Genomic DNA, 17,580 nt, shown 5'->3' on the forward strand with positions numbered 1-17,580 from the left:
GCCAATCGGACCGCCACTCTCAAGGCTGCATCCCTTATCCTGGGTGTCACTGACCTGAAGGTTAAGGTAACTGCCGTCTGATACCATCTAATATGTTTTTTAATCAGTGGTAATTGTAAAAATTGTTGGAACATTCACAGGAAGTGAAGGACACGCGATGGCTTTCACAGCATAAAGCCATACAGATGCTACAGAGGAACCTGGCTGCTGTCCTTGGGGCCTTGGCGGAGGAGGCAGAGATAAGGAAGTGTCCCACAGCCAAGGGCCTTTACACTTTCTGTGGGACTTACAGATTTGTGGCCTCTGTATATCTACAGGCAGATGTTTTGCCCCACCTAGCCTGTCTCTCAAAAGTGTTCCAGAAAGCACATGTCAATTTTTTACACATCAAAGAGCAGGTAACTGTGATAACTAGGCCTGATACAGTTCAGTTGTGATGCATTTATTTTTTGTTTGCATGTACTCTACTAATACAAGATATACTTTTTAGGTTCCCGTCACCATCCAGACCCTCCTGGATATAAGAGAGGCTGGGCAGACTCCGGTCCCAGGATCCTTCCTGTCTCGCTTGCACGAGGACCTAGAGGATCCTGACAAGCTTGGAGCCTTTGAAATCAAGCATGAGGCTGAGAGGGGCAGGAGGGGGGAAGAGATCCAGGACCAGTCGAGGGAGGCACAGTGGTGCAGATTCGAGCGACAGGTAAATGCTAATGTTTAAAACCCTTAAAAATATACTAAACACACTCTCTAGCTTGGTCCTTAATGCCCGTTTCAGGTGAGTGTAGGTTCCTCCTAAAATGTGCTGATCTGTTCATTGTAGGTCATCCAACCCTACATTACTGGCCTGGAGACAGAGTTGAAAAGGAGGTTCCAGGAACTGGACATCCTTGGAGCCTTCCATGTCCTGAGACCTCAGTCGGCTTCCCTCCCTGACAGTGTGTCCATTGCACAGCTGCAGACTCTGGCAAAACAATTCTGTCCAGACCAAGAGAAGGTGCTCCTCCAAGGTTTTCGTTCAAAAACCATCTCATTACAGGGTCATTACAGGTAAGTGAAAAATCTCTCTCTCTCTCTTTCTCTTTCTTTCTCTCTCTTTCTCTTATGTGCTATATCTTTCATTCAAGAACAAGAGCCAGGAGGAGCTCCTGACTCTGCTGGCGAGTGAGTACGATGAGTGGTTAGACCTCTACCCCTGCATCAGTCTCCTTGCCAGCATTGCCCTGATTGTCCCAGTCTCTTCGGTGAATTGCGAGCGGGATTTCTCCGCTATGAATAGGGTAAGCACATGGAAATTCACTATTCCTTAGTGTATTCCTTGAAGTAATGGGCATTTTAATACTTTATTGATAAAACATTTTATTTCATTTTATCCCCAGATAAAAACAGACCTCAGGAACAGGCTTCAAGGGGAACACCTGGCAGCCTGCTTAAGAATTGCCATAAATGGGCCAGAACCGAATGAGGTCCCTTATGATCGGGCCCTTGAGTTCTTTTTCAGGAACCCACGTAGGATCAAGTGTTCTGATGGGGCATGCAAGCTTTGCATATAAGGGATAATGCAGTTTTATTATTTTAGGTAGTTGTTGTAATTAGTAGTATTGTTGTTAAATATTGGTTCAGTTAGGTCTTGGGTTTATTTGTTATTGAAATAAAGACCTCCAGCTTTAGTTGTCTGTTGCAATTCATTCATTGAATGTCAGTTAAAAACTAAACTCGTGCACCGCGTCGCGTCGCGTTGCCGTCGCACGCACACCTGCGTCGCACCGCGTCGACGTCGCACGCGGTCCACAATGGATTTCTAGTCCATCACCTTAACCACACAGTTTCGACGTTTCAATTCTCTATCTTGTTCAAACATTAGCATTCTGCAACATTTTTGGTATGTAAAGCATTGCGTGACCTCATTTTGTTTAAAAATTCATTACACAGTAACGTTTAGCAATGTTTTGTGATCGGATCATTTTTGACTTCTACCTTATAAAAGGGATTCATTCATATTTCACCCGTCACCTTCACTACAATTTGGAGATGCCGGGGATTGAACCCGGGACCTCATACATGCGAAGCATGCGCTCTACCACTGAGCTACATCCCCTTAATATATTAAATAGTACATCTCTACTATCAATACCTGAAGCTTTGCTTAATGATACAGCCAATCAATAGGTTGACTTGCACTAGACCATCCTAAGAGATGAAGATATTTGGCCTGCCTGCTAAAAGCAGAGGTGGAAAACTGGTGTGGCAGATTTCAATCATGGAGCGGGGGATCCAATGGATTTCTAGTGCATCAGCTTAACCGCTTGGCCAGGACAATGGTGCTTATCGACCTCAAGTCTATCAGTTGTTCGAACAGTAACAGACTGCAACGCTTGAGGCTGTGTGATCAAATTGTGAAAGAGTCCTACACCCTTGACCACAGCTTGCTTTGATCACATCTTAGTGATCGGTCCTCAGCACTCCTACATGAGAAGCTTTACAGATGAGCCGAAAACATTACTTCAATTGTACATGTGGCAACCGATACATGAAAGTTTGCTTAACGATACAAGAGGGGAAATCGGTTATTGACTGGCAGTACGGTATCATACATTTCTTAGAGAAGTAGTCTGCGTACAGATAGCAGAACTGGCCAACGCTTGTCGGCAGGCCTGAATCTTCGCCGTGACGCAACAATATTTTTCTCTTCTGTGGCTGTCAACACTTAATGCATAAACGTACCGTACTCATATCAATGTGTTGACCGGCACTAGCTTTTGAGCGCACACTAGCTTTTGAGCGCACAAGCGCACAAATGCGTGCGCTTTTGAAATCGCACGCACTGATTAACCTGTATCGCTGACGACAACACAGTTTCAATTCTCTCACTTGTTTCGAACAAATGCATTCGGCAACATCTTTGGTAGGTTAAGCATTGCGTGACCTCATTTGATCAATATAGCACTCACCTGACTTTTCTAGGGCAATCAAATGAAGATACCGGGGATTGAACCCGGGGCCTCATACATGCAAAGCATGCGCTCTACCACTGAGCTACAACCCCTTACTGCTAGAGTATGTACATTTTAAACCGGCTTCGGAACACACCAAGGGTTTTCTCGTACATGGCATTCAGCACTTGGACCTGACAACACTAGTCTTCAGATCTATCAGACCTTGAAATATTTACATTTTATGTTTGGAGAACATGTTGTCAAAAAACATTGAATGCTAAGAGCCTGTCCAGATAATGCCAGGTTTTAAATATGTCGCCTTCTACATGCTTAGATTAACATATTTGCACTGATTTCATGCAGTCTCACCGTAATATGTGTATGTGTTGGCTGACCAAGGGAATGAAAATTCGTAATCAGAAAAAAACGTTGTCGGCAGGATTCGAACCTGCGCGGAGAGACCCCAATAGATTTCTAGTCCATCGCCTTAACCACTCGGCCACGACAACACACTTATAGCTATCCAAGTCTCTGGCTTTTTGGAACAGGAAGAGTCTGGAACACTTAGGGTAGGTTAAGTGAATGAAAAAGGTCTCATGTAGCGTGACCCGATCATGTGTTAAGCTATCAGAACTGGCGGCTATAGGAATTGCAATTGAGTAGGTTACTTACATTATACAACTTACTGATGTGATTAGAACACTGCCTCTTCTGTGAACTAGACAGTCACTATGACAGTCCAAGCCACAGCACCCCTCTCAGTTCAGGAGTAATGCTTCAGCAATTGATTGGGAAGACAACGAAAGAGGTCTGCAGTACCATGACATATTTCTGTTGATCCTTTAAACAGCCCCTTAAACATACACTGATTAACCTGTACCGTTGACGGCAGGATTCGAACCTGCGCGGGGAGACCCCAATGGATTTCTAGTCCATCACCTTAACCACACAGTTTCGACGTTTCAATTCTCTATCTTGTTCAAACATTAGCATTCTGCAACATTTTTGGTATGTAAAGCATTGCGTGACCTCATTTTGTTTAAACATTCATTGCACAGTAACATTCAGCAATGTTTCGTGATCGGATCATTTTTGACTTCTACCTTATAAAAGTGATTCATTCATAATTCACCCGTCAACTTCACTACAATTTGGAGATCCCGGGGATTGAACCCTGGACCTCATACATGCGAAGCATACGCTCTACCACTGAGCTACATCCCCTTAATGTATTAAATAGTACATCTCTACTATCAATACCTGAAGCTTTGCTTAATGATACAGCCAATCAATAGGTTGACTTGCACTAGACCATCCTAAGAGATGAAGATATTTGGCCTGCCTGCTAAAAGCAGAGGTGGAAAACTGGTGTGGCAGATTTCAATCATGGAGCGGGGGATCCAATGGATTTCTAGTGCATCAGCTTAACCGCTTGGCCAGGACAATGGTGCTTATCGACCTCAAGTCTATCAGTTCGAATAGTAACAGACTGCAACGCTTGAGGCTGTGTGATCAAATTGTGAAATCGTCCTACACCCTTGACCACAGCTTGCTTTGATCACATCTTAGTGATCGGACCTCAGCACCCCTACATGAGAAGCTTTACAGATGAGCCGAAAACAGATTACTTCAATTGTACATGTGGCAACCGATCCATGAAAGTTTGCTTAACGACACAAGAGGGGAAATCGGTTATTGACTGGCAGTACGGTATCATACATTTCTTAGAGAAGTAGTCTGCGTACAGATAGCAGAACTGGCCAACGCTTCTGGCAGGCCTGAATCTTCGTCGTGACGCAACAATGTTTTTCTCTTCTGTGGCTGTCAACACTTAGTGCATAAACGTACCGTACTCTTATCAATGTGTTGACCGGCACTAGCTTTTGAGCGCACACTAGTTTTGAGCGCACAAGCGCACAACAGCGTGCGCTTTTGAAATCGCACGCACTGATTAGACCAGGGGTGCCCAACCAGTCGATCGCGGTCTACCAGTAGATCGCCGACAGATCCCAAGTCGATCGCGAAGGGGTGAAGAAAAAAAAAAAAAAAAAAAAATTTTTTTTTTTTTTTTCTTTTAATGAAATTAAATTTGCGCGGTAGCATATACGCGCGGTAGCGCATGTGCTGTTAACAGCAGTTGAAAGCCGTCAACAGTAGTTACACACTCCTAAACGTTGGCATGGCTGAGGGGAAATAAGCTAAGACCTACCATTTTCACCCTGAGTGGGAGGAAGATTATTGATTATCGTTGAGAAGGTGCCGTGCGCAGACGGAATGAAACCCCCATTGAAGTCTGTAGGTTCACGATACAACCCCCCCCCCCCCCCCCCCCCCGTCAACAATTGATTGTTCTCTACCCCCCCCCCCCCCCCCCCCCGGCTTGAAGGTAGGTTTGCTGGTAGATCTCGGGAGGTTGGCTACTTGAAAAGTAGATCTTGGGTCAAAAAAGGTTGGGCACCCCTGGATTAGACCCTGGGTCTCCAGTTTACAAGACTGGCGCTTTCACCAGCTAAGCCACAGTACCCCTAATGTAATGTAAACTTGAGACACCAATGAAAAAGGTCTCATGTAGCGTGACCCAATCATGTGTTAAGCTATCAGAACTGGCGGCTACAAAAGCATCCTGGCTAACCCAGTATTATTTGTAGTTATTTTGGTTTAAGATGTATCTGAAGTATCTTTCTTGTTTTATTTGTTTTATGTTTTATTTATGTATGATGGTGTATGTATATAAATTGTGTTAAAAAAAAAAGAAAAAAAAAAAGCACGCCCGATCTCGTCTGATCTCGGAAGCTAAGCAGGGTCGGGCCTGGTTAGTACTTGGATGGGTGACCGCCTGGGAATACCAGGTGCTGTAAGCATTATACTTTTTCAACTCTAGCTCATTGGCTGCAATGGCCTGCCGTGCGCTGATCTTTAGCGCCCACTGTTTTGGAGAATGTAAGCAACATAAAGACATTGGCAACGTCTCTTCAAACTCTATTTGTGAAAAATGTGGACAGTGCAGTGACTCTGCCAGCAGGGAGCAGCAGAGAGCTGCAATGACGGCGGTCCACCTCAGTCCATCCCAGGTTTTGCAACGCTATGTTTCTTCAAAAGATCACGCAAACGATGACGCCCTAGCAGTGTAATGCATTGCGTTCAAATATGGAACTCTGAGTCTGGAATAACGTATTCATTCATTCATTATGGATCGAATCATTATTTCTGTACAAGTCCCGTCTCTGGCCACGGCAGCGCTCTCACTCCTTACGTCCTCCTCCTGTATAAAAGCTAATATGGTCCAGACAATAATTGGTTACGGCCATACCACCTTAGGCACGCCCGATCTCGTCTGATCTCGGATGCTAAGCAGGGTCTGGCCTGGTTAGTACTTGGATGGGTGACCGCCTGGGAATACTGTGGTAGAAATTAATGAGTATATTCTATGCAGGCATGCAAACTGGCTCGGGGTGAAAAAGGTGAGAATGATGCGTGAGCTGAGAAAAACACAGACCCACTATAGGGTTCCAGGTTTATACTCCGGGGAGTTTTCTTTTACATTTGTATTACTTTTTTAATGCATTAGGGTTAGTCACAAGTTAAAAAAAATTACAGGACTGCGCACAATTTCGAACAAAGCATTAATTTATTATGTGCAAGGGCAGCCCCAATAGGAGGACAGAGGACAGGGCAATAGGAGTATGCCATTATTTATTTTTCTTCTTGGCCTGGACCAGTGTCTCAAGGGCCCGCTTTCGCTGTTTTGCAGCATGCCTCATTCTTGCTTTCTTTTCTTCCTCAGCCTTCTGCCTTTTGCTCAAGGAAGCACTACCTGATGCTTGGCAGCCATACTCGATCTGCTGCCTTTGCTTTTCTATCATATTCTGCTGTCTTTGGAGTTTGTCAGTGCTTCCTGCAGACCGGATGTTCTTACAGAGTGTGCGGTCCACCTCCCCATACCTCACATCCTTCCTTTTGAACAACTCCACAGCCGTCTTCTCCCTGGACTGGAGTGTGTATTTCACTGTTTGGATGGCACCGAATGTTGATATTTTCATGTTTCCACTTCTGGGGTCAAGGATGTCATTCATTAGGCTGAAAGATGATTCAACTCTGGGTCCATGAAAGATGGAGAGGGCACATTTTACCATTGCACTAAGGGCTGGGTACTTAGATCTGTTGTCAAAGACATGACCCCACCACTCCACCATGCTATCCCCCTCCTTGAACGTGGGCACGTTAAGATCAATGTTGTACAGTAGGATTTCTTTGTGGATGTCCTTGACGGCTGGTAAAAGGTGGTCTAGCATTCCACCCAACCTCTTCAGCTGGATGGTTGCCTGTGAGTGGCCTCTTAGAAGTGGGTCCAGAGAAGACAGGGCAATCAGTGTCTGGCTGGACAATGGAAGTTTTTTCTGCATGTAGACAGCAGTGGTGGTGTAGGCTGTTTTGACTTGTTTCAGGAATGGCTCTAGCAGCTGAAACATAGTAAACCACAAAACAAACAATTACTAGATCTCAAAAAAAACAATCAGGAAAAAAAGTGAAGTATCAAATGTTATTATAGTGCAGGGTACTAACCGCATGATTGGGATTCCTGGTCCTGAATGTGTCTGCTTCCTGTCCAACATAGAACTCCCTGGCAGGCAGCAGCATGTTATCCTCCAGCACCATTTCTCCCAGAGCCCTGGGAGACAATTGAGTGATGTGTTCCCCTTTTATGAAGCAAGCCAAAAAAGCCAGGAACAGCTCAAACTGCTTGTCAGGGAGTTTGTGCACCAACGTCTGGCTACCCTGTGTAGGTAAAACAAACTGTTGTTAAATGGAAGAAGCATCATTGGTTACACAGTTTCAGTAATGTGCAACATAAGTAAACACCTACCTGGAAAACCATGACATATTCCTTCAGGATAGCCAATACACCCATGTAAACGCTGAGCTGTAGTAGCGTTGTAGTCTCCTCATGCCACACCTTTCGACAGACCCTTTTCTTCCTGTCTTTCCCTTGCTGTGTCATGCCTGTGAAAATAGAATCATTAATATGAGTGGCAATAAGGTATGTATCGCTAACCATGATGTAGATGACTCAATTCTTAAAGTAGAATTCACCTTTTCGGTTGAGGTCCTCATGTAGGGTTCTAATTCTGGCCCTTGCAGTCGGATTGACGGTGTACTTTGTGTATATACTTTCCAGAGGCTCTTTGTAAAGGTCCTTGTCTTCTGCAGACAGAAATCCAAAATAGAGAACCTTGTATGCTGGCAGCATTGCGTAGGTTGCCATGCTAGCATCATATGCAGAGAGCCAACGATGGGATACAAAGCCCCTCTGAGGGTTGGAGGCAGGGATGTTCAGAATTTGAGATACCTCCTTGAGGTTCATCACCTGATAAAGAGAGATTATGAAATAGATTTGTAAAAAAAGATATCAGTTATCTGATGAATGAATGAACTAAAATCTTTCCATTTCTTTTTACCTGATCAGGACACCACCGATGGTCTGTCTGCAGATCATTGAACAGCTGCTCAAGATGGTATTCAAAGGGCTCTGTAAACTTCTTCGCTGCGTTGTGAATGTGGTGACACGAGTCTCCATCAATATCAAGCAGGGTTGGACAGTGCTGTAGGATCCTTTTTTCAAGGCCGGTCTTGCTGCCCCTCATGACCGAACATGAGTCCATAAGCATGCTTACAAGATGTTTCCATGGTATTTTGTTTTGCTCGAAGAACTCGCGGAGCACCCTCTCCAAGGCAGCGGCGTTCACTTTTATGACCTCCAGGGACCCCAAATGCTCCACCATCACCTTCCTGAAGTCATCATGATATTAGCTGACGAGCATGGAGAGGATCTTCAAATCAAACCAAATATAAGTCGTGAATCAAATGTACAATTATTATAATATGAGATTTAAACTAGAAGTTAGTGCAAATAGAATTGAGACAGTAGAATATATTGCTTGTGATTAAATATGAGACCAACCTTTTTGTTGTTGTTCGATGTACTCTCGTCCAAGTTTAGGGAAAAGGGAAATCTTCTCAGGTTGGAGAAGGTCCGCTCAGAGAAGGTTCGCCCTAGGCCATGAACCATTTTGTATGCTGCCGCTGTTCGAGATAGCTTAATTCCCTGCAAAGCCACTTTGTCCAAAGCAAGACTCTGGGCCAACTCAACAATTACTGGAGCAATAGCAAAAGGGAGAGAATGCTCTGCTATCACTCCAAGAACCATGGCCTAGAACAGAAATGATGAAATTAGAAAAGCAGGTAGTATCTTTTATGCCCAAGTAGTGACACTGCCTGTGCTGAACTAATAGGCCTACCTACACCTACCTCTGCATTTGCTATGCGGTTCACAGTGGGTGTTGGAAGTTTTGCCTGACTTCGCTGTCTGATGTTCTCAGGACCTTGCTGTAAAGCTGAGGTGGATGCTTCAGACTCAGGTAGAAAGCTAGGGGCCACACTGTGCGTTGTCGTTATATTGTAGACTTTCTTCTTGTGAAGTTCTGTTTTGCAGTGTGCTAGCAAAGCATGGCTGCCCTTGTTCGCATAATTAATTTCTTTGTGGCAAAGAATACACCTTGCCAAACCTTTTTTATTAATTTTTTTGAAGACATCCACTAAAGGGAATGTGTGCTCTGCTCCCTTGACCTCAATTTTTGCCTCTGATTTTAGCCATGACCAGTTCCAAATGCACTTTATGCCTGCATCCACCGGCTTGACTACCAACGCATCTTTCTCTTCTAAATCATTCATTCTGAAAGTAAGGAAATCACTTTGTTAGTTAAGCTAATTTTAGCAATGTTGTAAACATAGCTAGCAAGCTGTTATCTTGTACCCTAGCTGTCTGTCACTGACTGAATGTCTGGCCAATTATCTATAGCAGTGGTTTTCAAACTGTGGGGCGTGCCCCCCCTGGGGGGCGCCAGAGTTCTTCAGGGGGGGGCGCGACGTGAGAAAAAAATAATCCCGAAAGAATACCTGAAAGTCGATGATTCAAATCATCAGTCGTACTTCAACTGTAGAAGTAACATAACTAAATCAATTTTCAACCGTTTATCTTCGTGCAAACCATTTAACAAATCTACACACTTGTATCTTCAATAATATTTAAGCAGAATTTCGATATCATTTAAAATTTCTTCAGAATCACAGTTTTAGTTTCTTACCGCTTCGTTTTCAGCTGTTTTCATTGAAGACGTCAGCCCATTCTGATACACCTACTTCTAGACATCGTAATAACTTATTCATTTTTCAGCCGTTTACCATCGTTCAAACCATTAAACAAATCTACACACTTGTATCTTCAATACTATCTGAACGGAATTTTTATAGCATTTATATTTTTTTCAGAATCACAGTTTTAGTTTCAAACCGGCATCGTTTTCAGTTGCTTATAATAATTGAGGTCACCATAGCAACGCCGGTAAACAAACCCCGCCGAATAGTCGAATCTCTGGAATGAAAAGGCAGATCTGATTCGACTCTGAAAATTCAGAGTCGGGGACCCTGAATGAATCTGTGTAAACTGGCAGTTTACACAGATTAAGATGTTCAAATTGATTTAAAAAAGGTTAAGCTAAAACATGCTTAGATAAAGTTGTTAAATTGTGTTAAGAAATATGTTTAAAAACGCATGTTGTAATGTTTCAGAAATATGTTTAAAAAATGGGGAGGGGGGGGGGGGCTCAGCTGAATTTTTTTCTCTGAGGGGGGGCTCACTCTCTCACACTTTGAAAACCCCTGATCTATAGACTACATGTAGGCCTACTAACATTAACAGAATATAACATTTTTCTTATTTCCTCTAATTTGTACTCTTACCTTAGTCATGTCTTTTTTGGGCTTTCCAGTTGACTCCGTCGGGACTTCTCTCGGCTATATCGACTAGTATGTAACACAACTGGTGACCAACTGAAAAATTCTCCTTTGGCGCGTTTCCACCGGAGGGTGCGTTCGGTTGCGGCACGGTTCGCGTTTCCACCGCCAAAAGTGGGCGTGACATGGGGATAAATAAATGCCGCGAGGTATTATTCTGGACAATGGACATGTCGCGTAAAACGTTAGCTTGCGCGAACAAGGAGGTGGAGCATGGACCTATTAAAGAAGACAATACTTTATTAAAGCATGCAATTGTGATGTAGAACAAAATAAAAAGAAAACAAAGTGCTTGAATGATATTGAAGCCTACAGCGATCGTTAGTTAACTTGTGTGGTGGTGCCGTATCATGTTTACCCTCGCGTTGCCATGGTAACGCGATCGCACTCTCATTAGCGGAATCGATGAGAACGCTTTAATGTAAGGTCGCGGGGAGACGAAACTCTGTTCGTTCGTTTGTATATTTTATTTACGTGACCATATTTTTGTTATGTTTGTTTTGGGAATCAGTTCTCGTCGTTCACCTTCGGGATGTTTACGTAGCTGCCGCGGCGATCGACATCCGGCCTACCATGAGGGTACTGTCGGCGGTGGATACGCTCGGTGGAAACGAGGCATTTAAAGGCTCCGCTGGGCTCACGCTTGGCCGTTTCAGATGGTAGGCGACTTCCCGCGCGCGCTGTCGGCTGGCCGCGCGGCTTCACGAGCGCGCGCATGCGTTCGACGAGCACGGAAGCGACAGTTCCACGGGAGTGCGCCCACTTGTCGTGCCGCCTGACAGAATGCTGCGCCTTCTCTCTGTCCGCTCGCCTCTCCATTGAGAATGTATTAGTAGCAGGACTCCATGGCTGGCCATCAGACCCCCCCCCCCCCCCCGCAAATGTTTTCTCAACGGATCTCCACGAATCACACAAGTGGTCAATTTTGTCTTCAAAACGGCGAATTTCACCGAAAGGTGACTAGTTTGCATGCCTGTCTATGGTAAACCATGATTATTATTAGGCTTGTATATCTAATGGTAGAAAACATTTAAAGGGTCTCTTATCCTTTCTTATCCAGGGCTGATCACGAGGCCTGGGAGTCTTGGGTCAGAGCAGGAGTTGGGGCCCAACCCCAAGAGCAGGAAGCTACTGAGACAATGCATGCTGACTCCACTTCCTGGGTCCTCGACCATCTCAGTGACCATCTGTTTAGAAGAATTTGTGTTTGATTATGTGTGGACACCTAAAAAACAAGAAACTGCTGAGTACTGTGCTATTGTGTGTTTAAGAAGAGGCTGGAATCTGTTGACGACCAGTAACTCTATAGACCTACTCAGGCTGTTGTCGTTGTTGTATTTCTGCAAGATAAAGTCTTTTGTCAATTCTTGCTCCGGACCCCTCGATTTGTTTTACTCTCTCTCTCTCTTGAATTAGTCTAAGTGTTTATATCTCGATTAATCTTCAACATATTGGCGTCACGAACAGGTTGAAATAGGGACTCGCCAGCTGCCGGGCCAGAGGACGGGACGCGAACGGATCATACGACCAGAGCTCAAGGGTAAGTTGTCTTGCCATATATAGGATAGAGTCGTTAGATCTGTTCTTGCCCCGTCTGAAACGCTCAGCAGCAGGTAAAGTGTCTCTTTGATCAAACAAACCAAAATTATAGATAAATGAGCGAGTGAGAGATACGGGGGAGTTGTTGTTATTTGGTGTTTTGGTGTTTTGGTTAAATAGGCTTACTGTAAGTCCTGTGACTGTCTTGTGGAGGAACGAATAAGTGGAAAGTTCTAACAAGGACAGGGCCAGCAGGCCCGCAGGTCGAAAGAAACAGACCTGTAGGATTTTTTCTGACAGTATCCTATTTGGAGTTGAGTTGTCAGTTGGGAATGAATTCAGTCGTTTTTATTTGAGGAGCTTTCTTGGGATGCTGACTAGTGAATTTTAAATACTCATCTTGGTGCAGTTGACCTGCAGATCCTGCACCAATGATGGTGAATTTCTGATTCCGATCTTGCTATTTTGAGAAAACAGGCTTCTCGCACTTTTTGAATAGATAAGTCTCTTGGTTGGGATACCGCTTCAGGTGATTAGCTAATCCTGATCTTGGTGTTTTGAGAAGTTTCTTGTTTGTTCTTGATCTGTTCCAATGGTTATGTATTTAGCCATTATTTTAAAAGAATGGGCTTGTCGTTTGACGTTCCGTTTGAATGAGTTTGACCCGCTAATCTTCCAATCACGCTGCAGTGTTGGATCTAAAGAAAGGGCCAGTCTGTAACTCTGATCTTGGTGCTGTGTGGCAATAGGTTCTTGTTTGAAATTCTGGTCGATTGATTATCCATCCGACTGTTCATGTTTTAATCAAAAGGCCAGTTTCTACGCTCGGTCAACCTTTTTCTTTGTAATTAATTACAAACAATTCAGACATTTTTCAATATAATATTAAAATTGTCTCTCCTGGAACCGTCACCTTATCGTGGTGGAGAGGTTTGCGTGTCCCTGTGAACCTGAGAGCTGTGTTGTCTGGAGCCTTGTGCTCCTGGTAGGGTCTCTCATGGCAGAGTGGTCTCAGGTGAGGGGCCAGACTAAGAATGGTTCAAAAAACTCCAATGAAGAACAAAAAAAGAGGAGATGTGACCCGGCCCGGAGGAAGCCCGGGGCACCCGTCTGGAGCTAGGCCCAGACGGAGGGCTCGATGGCGAGCGCCTGGTGGCCGGGTTTGCCACGGAGCCCGGTCGGGCACAGCCCGAACAAACTACGTGGCACCCCCCCTCTCTTCATCCCATGGGCCCACCACCTGTGGGAAGACCCGTTGGGGTCGGGTGCGCAGCCACATGGGTGGCAGCGAAGGTCAGGGGTCTCGACGGACCAGACCCGGGCGGCAGAAGCTGGCTCTGGGGACGTGGAACGTCACCTCGCTGTGGGGAAAGGAACCGGAGCTTGTGAGGGAGGTGGAGCGCTATCAGTTAGATCTGGTGGGGCTTACCTCCACGCACAGTCTCAGCTCTGGTACCGTACTCCTGGATAAGGGTTGGACTCTATTCTTCTCTGTAGTTGCCGAGGGCGTGAGGCGCCGGGCGGGTGTGGGGATACTCATAAATCCCCGGCTGAGCGCCGCGGTGTTGGAGTTTACCCCGGTAGACGAGAGGGTCGCCTCCCTGCGCCTAAGGGTTGTAGGGGGGAAAACTCTGACTGTTGTTTGTGCGTATGCACCAAACAGCAGCTCAGAGTACTCAGGCCTTCTTGGAGACCCTGAATGGAGTCCTGTATGGGGCTCCAGTAGGGGACTCCGTAGTTCTGCTGGGAGACTTCAACGCCCACGTGGGCAACGATGGAGACACCTGGAGAGGCGTGGTGGGGAGGAACGGCCTCCCTGATCTAAACCCGAGCGGTCGTTTGTTATTGGACTTCTGTGCTAGTCATGGATTATCCATAACAAACACCATGTTCGAACATAAGGGTGCTCATAAGTGTACCTGGTACCAGAGTACCCTAGGCCGAAGATCGATGATCGATTTCGTGATCGTGTCATCTGATCTGAGGCCGCATGTTTTGGACACTCAGGTAAAGAGAGGGGCGGAACTGTCAACCGACCACCATCTGGTTGTGAGTTGGATCAGGGAATGGGGGAAATTTCCGGATAGACCTGGTAAGCCCAAACGAGTAGTGCGGGTGAACTGGGAACGTCTGGAGGAGGCCCCCGTCCTAGGTATCTTCAACTCACACCTCCGGCGGAGCTTTTCTGGCATTCCTGTGGAGGTTGGGGGCATTGAGCCGGAGTGGGCGGTGTTCAAAGCCTCCATTGCTGAAGCTGCGGTGGCTAGCTGTGGCCTCAGGGTCTTAGGCTCCTCAAGGGGCGGTAACCCTCGGACACCGTGGTGGACACCGGTGGTCAGGGAAGCCGTCCGACTGAAGAAGGAGGCCTTCCGGGATATGATATCCTGGAGGACTCCTGACTCGGTTGCAGGGTACCGACAGGCTCGAAGGGCTGCAGCGGCTGCCGTGTCGGAGGCTAAGCAGCGGGTGTGGGAGAAGTTCAGAGAGGCCATGGAGAAGGACTTTCGGTCGGCACCAAAGTGTTTCTGGAAGACTATCCGGCACCTCAGGAGGGGGAAACGGGGAACCATCCAAGCTGTGTACAGTAAGGATGGGACTCTGTTGACCTCAACTGAGGAGGTCGTCGGACGTTGGAAGGAACACTTTGAGGAACTCCTGAATCCGAATAACACGCCCTCTATGTTGGAGGCAGAGCTCGAGGTTGATGGTGTTTCGTCGTCAATTTCCCTGGTGGAGGTCACTGAGGTAGTCAAACATCTCCGCAGTGGCAAAGCCCCAGGGATTGATGAGATCCAGCCAGAAATGCTAAAGGCTCTGGGTGTTGAGGGGCTGTCATGGTTGACACGCCTATTCAACATCGCGTGGGAGTCGGGTACAGTGCCAAAGGAGTGGCAAACCGGGGTGGTGGTTCCCCTGTTCAAAAAGGGGGACCAGAGAGTGTGTGCCAATTACCGGGGTATCACACTTCTCAGCCTCCCTGGTAAAGTCTACTCCAAGGTGCTGGAAAGGAGGGTTCGGCCGATCGTCGAACCTCAGATTGAAGAGGAACAATGCGGTTTTCGCCCCGGACGTGGAACTACGGACCAGCTCTTCACTCTCGCAAGGATCCTGGAGGGGGCCTGGGAGTATGCCCATCCGGTCTACATGTGTTTTGTGGATCTGGAGAAGGCGTATGACCGGGTCCCCCGGGAGAAACTGTGGGAGGTGCTGCGGGAGTATGGGGTAAGGGGGTCTATCCTCAGGGCCATCCAATCTTTGTACTCCCAAAGCGAGAGCTGTGTTCGTGTTCTCGGCAGCCAGTCAGTTTCGTTCTCAGTGGGTGCTGGTCTCCGCCAGGGCTGCGCCTTGTCACCAATCCTGTTTGTGATATACATGGACAGGATATCGAGGCGTAGTCGTGGTGGGGAGGGGTTGCAGTTCGGTGGTCTGAGGATCTCGTCACTGCTTTTTGCAGATGATGTGGTCCTCATTGGATCATCGGCCTGTGACCTTCAGCACTCACTGGATCGGCTGGCGGCCGAGTGTGAAGCGGCTGGGATGAGGATCAGCACCGCTAAATCTGAGGCCATGACTCTTAGCAGGAAACCGGTGGATTGCTTACTCCGGGTAGGAAATGAGTCCTTAGCCCAAGTGAAGGAGTTCAAGTACCTCGGGGTCTTGTTCGCGAGTGAGGGTACTATGGAGCGTGAGATTGGCCGGAGAATCGGAGCAGCGGGGGCGGTATTGCGTTCGCTTTACCGCACCGTTGTAACGAAAAGAGAGCTGAGCCGCAAGGCAAAGCTCTCGATCTACCGGTCGATCTTCGTTCCTATCCTCACCTATGGTCATGAGGGCTGGGTGATGACCGAAAGGACGAGATCGCGGGTACAAGCGGCCGAGATGAGTTTTCTCAGAAGGGTGGCTGGCGTCTCCCTTAGGGATAGGGTGAGAAGCTCAGCCATCCGTGAGGAACTCGGATTAGAGCCGCTGCTCCTTTACTTAGAAAGGAGTCAGCTGAGGTGGTTCGGGCATCTGGTAAGGATGCCCACTGGGCGCCTTCCTTGGGAGGTGTTTCAGGCACGTCCAGTGGGGAGGAGACCTCGGGGAAGACCCAGGACTAGGTGGAGAGATTATATCTCAACACTGGCCTGGGAACGCCTCGGGATCCCCCCGTCAGAGCTGGTCAATGTGGCCCGGGAAAGGGAAGTCTGGGGCCCCCTGCTTGAGCTGCTCCCCCCGCGACCCGACCCCGGATAAGCGGATGACGATGAGATGAGATGAGATTAAAATTGTATGAATCGGTTTATTGTCTGTATTTAAATCGTGTTAGGATTAAAGTTACCTCGGAGATTTTTACGACCCGGTTTATTTTTTGTTGATTCTGTCATAAATAAATTAGGCGGACAGAGAATAGTTCATTTGTTTAAAGTAGTTGATAATCATAAATAAATTAGACGGATAGAGAATAGTTAATTTGTTGGAGTAATGAATAAATGTGTGAATCTTCTTTGACTTAAACATAATCGCGCTGACTCTAACTTCATGTGCACGAGCACACACAGGGGACGAGCAGGAGCCTGTAAGGCAGGGTTGAGAATTGATAACAGTGAAGGGTTGGGGCCACATTCCAATCTTCGGGAGGGAGACGAGCGCTTGGGAAGAGTTCACATTTGTAGCTTAGAGATAATAAAGCATTTAAACTAACTAGTAGGATAAACTCAAATAAATTGTATTAATAAATAGTGTATTTCAGAATAAATAAATGGAATAAAGTAATAATTTAAAATGGCACCAACAGCGGTAGAGATTTTGAGCAAAAACAATCCATTGCTCAGAGATGAGATAACAAGGATCTCTGAGAAATGGGAGAAAGGAACAGCTAAAACAGGCACGATATGGCCCATGGGAGGGACTTTTGATCCAATAATGTGTAGGGACATGGAGGTAGTAATGTTTGTGGCCCTCCCGTTCTGAGGATGAAACAGTGCATTGTCTGAGTGTTTACCATTTGCCTGGCGGAGAAATGGGGCCTTAGCTCTGGCCTCGACCTGACTATGTTATCATGTGTGTGTTATGTGTTTAAAAGTTGAATGTGACTGCCATGTGTTGTGCTCATCAGGCGTTAAGAGTTGACTATTGTAAAGTGACTGCCATGTGATGTGCTGATCAGGCTGGGGTAGGAGTTAGCTATATTTATAATGTACATGTGATGTGCTCAGCAGGTTATTTTGCCCAACATAATAAGGAACTAACCTTCTAAACCTAGAAGGTTCCACTT

At 46.3% G+C, this 17,580-nt stretch overlaps 1 protein-coding gene, 1 long non-coding RNA gene and 4 other non-coding genes across 8 annotated transcripts; 1 reads left to right on the forward strand and 5 right to left on the reverse strand.

The window, feature by feature from the left end:
- Positions 1-693: 693 nt before the first annotated feature.
- On the forward strand, positions 694-1,830 carry LOC130386658 (uncharacterized). The gene is made up of 3 exons (XR_008896155.1): positions 694-1,047; positions 1,125-1,277; positions 1,377-1,830. It is a non-coding gene; the product is annotated as an uncharacterized LOC130386658 (long non-coding RNA).
- Positions 1,831-2,023: 193 nt separating this feature from the next.
- Positions 2,024-2,095, reverse strand: trnaa-cgc (transfer RNA alanine (anticodon CGC)). The gene has a single exon. It is a non-coding gene; the product is annotated as a tRNA-Ala (tRNA).
- Positions 2,096-2,971: 876 nt separating this feature from the next.
- On the reverse strand, positions 2,972-3,043 carry trnaa-ugc (transfer RNA alanine (anticodon UGC)). Its single transcript has one exon. It is a non-coding gene; the product is annotated as a tRNA-Ala (tRNA).
- Positions 3,044-3,360: 317 nt separating this feature from the next.
- On the reverse strand, positions 3,361-3,442 carry trnas-aga (transfer RNA serine (anticodon AGA)). Its single transcript has one exon. It is a non-coding gene; the product is annotated as a tRNA-Ser (tRNA).
- Positions 3,443-4,085: 643 nt separating this feature from the next.
- trnaa-cgc (transfer RNA alanine (anticodon CGC)) lies at positions 4,086-4,157 on the reverse strand. Its single transcript has one exon. It is a non-coding gene; the product is annotated as a tRNA-Ala (tRNA).
- A 2,168-nt stretch (positions 4,158-6,325) lies between these two features.
- Positions 6,326-10,532, reverse strand: LOC130385149 (uncharacterized). 3 transcript variants are annotated; one of them, XM_056593489.1, is made up of 7 exons: positions 9,240-10,532; positions 8,893-9,141; positions 8,390-8,761; positions 8,025-8,298; positions 7,798-7,934; positions 7,497-7,709; positions 6,326-7,393 (listed from the first exon to the last, which is right to left on the reverse strand). In XM_056593489.1, the coding sequence occupies exons 3-7, from the start codon at positions 8,711-8,713 to the stop codon at positions 6,623-6,625; spliced, it is 1,719 nt and encodes a 572-aa protein (XP_056449464.1). In that variant the 5' UTR covers positions 8,714-8,761; positions 8,893-9,141; positions 9,240-10,532; the 3' UTR covers positions 6,326-6,622. The 3 variants fall into 3 exon arrangements, with proteins under 3 accessions (XP_056449464.1, XP_056449462.1, XP_056449465.1); XM_056593487.1 differs by having other exon boundaries at positions 8,893-10,532; XM_056593490.1 differs by lacking the exons at positions 8,893-9,141; positions 9,240-10,532 and having other exon boundaries at positions 8,390-8,789.
- Positions 10,533-17,580: the final 7,048 nt, after the last annotated feature.

This window comes from Gadus chalcogrammus, chromosome 7, assembly GCF_026213295.1.
Source record: "Gadus chalcogrammus isolate NIFS_2021 chromosome 7, NIFS_Gcha_1.0, whole genome shotgun sequence".
In the NCBI taxonomy this organism is placed as follows: domain Eukaryota; kingdom Metazoa; phylum Chordata; class Actinopteri; order Gadiformes; family Gadidae; genus Gadus; species Gadus chalcogrammus.

Bases quoted from the DNA above. Each gene is read 5' to 3' on its own strand.
- LOC130385149 (XM_056593489.1), bottom strand. From the start codon at position 8,713: ATGGTGGAGCATTTGGGGTCCCTGGAGGTCATAAAAGTGAACGCCGCT. The intron at 7,935-8,024 runs GTGAATTCTACT...CTATTTTCACAG, and splicing joins TGAGGACCTCAACCGAAAAG to GCATGACACAGCAAGGGAAA. The intron at 7,710-7,797 runs GTAGGTGTTTAC...TTACCTACACAG, and splicing joins AATATGTCATGGTTTTCCAG to GGTAGCCAGACGTTGGTGCA.